Here is a 6,000-nt window from a genome sequence, read left to right as displayed (position 1 = left end):
TTCAAGTTCAGCGATTGAAGTTCCATGATAGAAGTCACCCTGTTCCACGGTCCAGCTGTTCAGAGAACAGTCGAGTTGTCAAACGTTTTCTCAAGGAAGACGAGTCTGTTTACCTCTCTCAGTTTCTCTCCCAGTCTTCTTGGCAGTGCTTAGCCTCTTTTTGGTGGAAAAAAATAAAAGCAGTGAATAAAGGAAGGGTCTCCATAAACAAACTGCAGGAAAAAAATTGAGAAGGGAGAAAGATAGAGACAGAGAGAGAGAGAAAGATAGTTGGATGGCTTTTGGTACCCGTGTTTAAACTTGTGCATATCAACAGGGTTTTGAAGGTGTTGTTTACTTTTGGTGGGCAGGTCCTTCAAGCTTTCAGAGCGTGCCATTGGGCAACAGCAGTACGCGGATGACTCATCATGTCTTTCCAATGTTTTACCTCTGCTGGGCCACTCTTCCATGAGAGATAGATCTAGAAATATGGCATGAAAAGAGGAGAATGAGAAGAAGAGGGGGGAAGAAACAAGAACAGGAAAAAATTGAGGATTGTGTTTTCCATTAAATTTACCAATAAGGTTATAAAATGTACAATACTACATTTATATATTTATATATATATATATATATATATATATATATATATATATATATATATATATATATATATATATATATATATATATATATATATATATATATATATATATATATATATATATATATATATATACACACTCTAAAAAATGCTGTGTTAAAAACAACCCAAGTTGGGTTGAAAATGGACAAACCCAGCAAATGGGTTGTTTTAACCTGCTGGGTAGTTTTATTTAACTCAACTATTGTTAAAAAATTACTGTATTGCTTAATTGAATTAAATGAACCCAAAGTATGTTGGAAATTAATATTTATTAATGTTCAATGAATAATTATTAAACCATAAACATTTATTAAATTGCTTATTAATAAATTTATATTAATAAACTAGTAAATTTATATTAATAAAATATTAAAGCTAATTAATAAACATTCACCTTTTGTATATTATTGTTGTCTCTAATTGCATCTGGTTTTTAATTTCCCAACTATTTTGGGTTCATTTTAAGTTAGCCATATAGCAATTTTTAAACAATAGTTGGTTTAAATAAAACTACTAAACAAACATTTAACCCACCCGCGGGATTAAAACAACCCAATCGCTGCGTTTGTCCATTTTCAACCCAACTTGGGTTGTTTTTAACCCAGCATTTTTTAGAGTGTATATATATATATATATATATATATATATATATATATATATATATATATATATATATATATATTAGGGCTGTCAATTTAGCACGTTAAATAACAATACAGTTACAATGACCCTAAAATTCAAGATTTTGGGGCAAAAATTCCCCTGAATGAGTCGTCGTCTCATATTTATATCATTTCATAAAGTTAAGCAATCTCTCATGAGCAATGAGTGCAATAACACACAAGTGCTGTTTTATACCCGAACAGCATGAGTGCAAATGTGATACAACAGTTCAAATAAATAAATAAAGTTAATATTATGATATACACTGATCAGGCATAACATTATGACCACCTTCCTAATATTGTGTTGGTCCCCCTTTTGCTCCCAAATCAGCCCTGACCCGTCGAGGCATGGACTCCTCTAGACCCCTGAAGGTGTGCTGTGGTATCTGACACCAAGATGTTAGTAGCAGATCCTTTAAGTCTTGCAAGATGCATGGATCGAACTTGTTTGTTCAGCACATCCCAGAGATGCTCAATTGGATTGAGATCTGGGGAATCTGGAGGCCAAGTCAACACCTCAAACTCGTTGTTGTGCTCCTCAAACCATTCCTGAACCATTTTTGCTTTGTGGCAGGAGCATTATCCTGCTGAAAGAGTCCAGGGAATACCGTTTCCATGAAAGGGTGTACATGGTCTGCAACAATGCTTAGGTAGGTGGTATGTGTCAAAGTAACATCCACATGGATGGCAGGACCCAAGGTTTCCCAGCAGAACATCGCCCAAAGCATCACACTGCCTCCACCAGCTTGCCTTCTTCCCATAGAGCATCCTGGTGCCATGTGTTCCCCAGGTACACACGACACCAGGATGCACTATGGTTTCATATGGGGCTGCATAGCCACAGGCTGACTGGTCTGCAGCTCCATACACAACAAACTGTGATGAACTGTGTATTCTGACACCTTTCTATCAGAACCAGCATTAACTTCTGGAGCAATCTGAGCTACAGTAGCTCGTCTGTTGGATCGGACCAAACGGGCCAGCCTTCGCTCCCCATGACCCTGTCTCCGGTTCACCACTGTTTCTTCCTTGGGCCACTTTTGATAGATACTGACCACTGCAGACCGGGAACACCCCACAAGAGCTGCAGTTTTGGAGATGCTCTGACCCAGTTGTCTAGCCGTCACACTCTGGCCCTTGTCAAACTCACTCAAATCCTTACGCTTGCCCATTTTTCCTGCTTCTAACACATCAACTTTGAGGACAAAATATTCACTTGCTGCCTAATATATCCACCCACTAACAGGTGCCGTGATGAAGAGATAATCAGTGTTATTCACTTCACCTCTCAGTGCTTATACTGTTTTGCCTGATCTGTGTATTTTAGACACAATATTGCTTGTTTTTGTTACCTATAAAGCCATAGCAGAATGATTGTGCATCTCAGAGCAACACAGCTGTGTTTCTGAATTAATTTGCATTTTGAGCTAATAAGGTGAATCAATGATTCAATAGCCCATTCTTAAAGAAAGTTCATTCCAGAATGAATCAGCTGTTTGAATGAATTGAATGAATGAATCACTCAATGACTTAAGCCCGTTCACACCGATAAAGATAAATATATCAGCGTCCACACCATCAGACCATATCGTTCTGTTTATTTTAAGCATGTGCTTGTCTGTCACTTTAAAATGCTCCAGCTCGTTACAGCAGGATGGATTCTGATCGTCCGTCAATGGCTTTATCATTCATCAGCTGGATAAAATCGTTCTGAAAGTGATTCCAAAGATATCGTTTCTCTGTGCCATTATTATAGATGTGTATATTGAGAACGATTTTTAGAACTATATCTTGATCATTCTCTATATAGTTATCTTCTTTGCTGTGAATGGGCCTTTACTCATTTTAGCGCCACCTACTGGCAGTTTCAGTTTTTATTTAGGGTATTATTTCATTAAATTCTATATCGAATCAAATATATTTCTTTCTAAAGCTAATGTCTATTTGATGCTTTTCTCATTTAACACAATAATGTCTTTAAATGATCTTTTAGGAGTAATTTCTCTGTCAAATGAGATAAGTTTATGATATATATATATTATAATTTTACCACCCAGCCCCAGTGTGTATGTGTGTGAATGTCCCCGTGACGTCGCACCTTGCCTATGACATCATTACGGCTCAGTCTGTCCTTATCCATGACTGTGATGACGATGGTGGTCTCTCTGAGGACGTGAGCGGGGACATCAAAGGGAAAAGACTCATTAAACACGGGGTTCAAACACCTCTTCATCACCACCGTCTTCTTCTTCTCCACTCGTTTATCTTTGTTCATCAGCCACACTTTGACGTAGGGGTCTGAAGCGCACACAAACAGTCCACAGTGAGTTGCGTCCAGGAAATCAGAATTCCTCTGATGAATTCTACATTACATTCTAGATGACTACTGTGCAGATGGCACATTGACAAGGGCACTTCATTTCCACAGAAATCCCATAAGCACAGAATATAACTATTACATTTGCATTTATTCATTTAGCAGAAAAAACTTACAGTGCATTCAAGGTAAACACATATACAGTGTGTCCAGTGGGAATTGAACCTATGATGGTATGCTAGTGCCAGATTCTACCAGCTGAGCTAAAGGAATATGACATATAAGGTTATATTTAAGAGGTTTTACAGGTGTATGTTCATACCGGATGTTCCCCCGATGTCCATGGCTTTGAGATTGCGTGCCTTGATGATGCTCACAGTGATGGTGTTGGCAGTGGGATTGTAACACAGAGACACAAGGAGGTCTCCTCGACTCCCCTGAAGAAATGAACACAGTAAGGTCATTCGCTCAAACTTCACTGTCACGCAAGCGTATGGTTCATATGAAATCACAATTTTTCTTTGTTAAATAATCAGGCAAACTCAAACCTCTTATTTTTTCAAAAGTAATTTTTCAATTGTGGGATTTTCAGTCTTGCTGAATCATATATTTCTATTTTATTCAATAATTTATAATATAATTTTAATGAAAAAACAATATTTATTTAACTTTACATTGTTGTATATCTCAACACTATATGGTATACCATATTAAATACCATATAAATATTTTTGATTGTACATAATAAGGTATATTTCATAGGATATTTAATTCATGTTCTGGTTGTTATTCCACTCATTACATTATCTATTTCATATATCATATATCTAATTTACACAATGTATTGTAATCTCTTTTTGTGTCCACATGTTAAAATATATATGTAATATAAAATATACAAATAATACATGAAAATGAATTATTAAGCCAAGTGTCCTGCACTTTAATTGAAAATGTAACATATGTAATTTAAAACATCAATAAAAACTACCTAGCAAACAAGAAGTTTGAAAAAATAAAATAAAAGTTAAACCACTAAAGAGTTAAACGACTATTTTTTAAATGATGTTTGGTCCATCATCTATTCCACTGTTTAAAGGGATAGTTCACCCAAAAATGAAAATTTGATGTTTATCTGCTTACCCCCAGGGCATCCAAGATGTAGATGACTTTTTTTCTTCAGTCGAACGCAAATTATGATTTTTAACTGCAACCGCTGCCGTCTGTCAGTCAAATAATAGCAGTGATTGGGAACTTGAACAATAAGAGTCGAAAAAACTTCCATAAACAAATCCAAATTAAACCCTGCGGCTCGTGACGACACATTGATGTCCTAAGACACGAAACGATCGGTTTGTGCGAGAAACCGAACAGTATTTATATAATTTTTTACCTCTAATACACCACTATGTCCAACTTCGTTCAGCTTCCGGTTAGTGAGGTCGGATCGCGCTCTGACAACGGAAGTGATGTCTCGCGCTCATTGAAGTATATGGGCGAGACATCACTTCCGTCATCACAACGCGTTTTTTGACCTCACTAACAGGAAGCTGAACGGAGTTGGACATAGTGGTGTATTAGAGGTAAAAATTATATAAATAATGTTCGGTTTCTCGCACAAACCGATCGTTTCGTGTCTTAGGACATTAATGTGTCGTCACGAGCCGCAGGGTTTAATTTGGATTTGTCTAAGCAAGTTTTATTTACTGTTATAGTTGAAGTTCCCATCTACTGCTATTATTTGACTGACAGACGGCAGCGGTTGCAGTTAAAAATCATAATTTGCGTTCGACTGAAGAAAAAATGTCACCTACATCTTGGATGCACTGGGGGTAAGCTGATAAACATCACATTCTCATTTTTGGGTGAACTATCCCTTTAATAACTGCATTATAAAAAAATGATAAACTTGAGGTTCAAGTCACCTTTAAAAGGAAAAAAGGCTTTTTGTTGTTTAGAAAAATACAAATATGCAAATTGCATGCATATATAGTGATTTTTTTATTTATATTTGTTTTTTTGTAAGAAATATCAATTATTCTCTACCCTATTAGCATAGATCTCACCCTGAGTGAGCCACACATAGTCCAAATGTTCGTGCTCAAACTTCATATCCAGAACAAGTAAGTATCGCACTTCATATTTTGCGAATGTTTCAAAATAATGAATGTTCTTATAGCATGCTGTACAGCTAATGTGGCTAAAGATGATTATTCTAATCATAATTAAACAAAACGATACTTGTTCTATCTCTATGCAGCATATATTCTCTCTGAAGGGATCCTACTACAGTTCTCTTGAGCAATTTATAGATGAAAATGCTCATTGATAAGTTAAATAAAGTTGACACCGCAACAACAACATAAATTCATCAAATAACCATTCAGAAACGT

General features: G+C 36.1%; 1 protein-coding gene across 1 annotated transcript in view; it reads right to left on the bottom strand.

Annotated features, from left to right (window-relative positions):
* Positions 1 to 355: 355 nt before the first annotated feature.
* syt7b (synaptotagmin VIIb) overlaps positions 356 to 6,000 on the bottom strand; it is a 159,630-nt gene continuing 153,985 nt past the window's right edge. The window contains exons 9-11 of the mRNA XM_067400319.1: positions 3,930 to 4,044; positions 3,389 to 3,588; positions 356 to 460 (exon numbers count right to left, since the gene is read on the bottom strand). Coding sequence (XP_067256420.1) covers positions 356 to 460; positions 3,389 to 3,588; positions 3,930 to 4,044 — 420 coding nt within the window. The remainder of the gene's footprint in view (positions 461 to 3,388; positions 3,589 to 3,929; positions 4,045 to 6,000) is intronic.

Source organism: Chanodichthys erythropterus, chromosome 11 (assembly GCF_024489055.1).
Source record: "Chanodichthys erythropterus isolate Z2021 chromosome 11, ASM2448905v1, whole genome shotgun sequence".
NCBI lineage: Eukaryota > Metazoa > Chordata > Actinopteri > Cypriniformes > Xenocyprididae > Chanodichthys > Chanodichthys erythropterus.
This window is presented reverse-complemented; position numbering and strand designations above follow the sequence as displayed.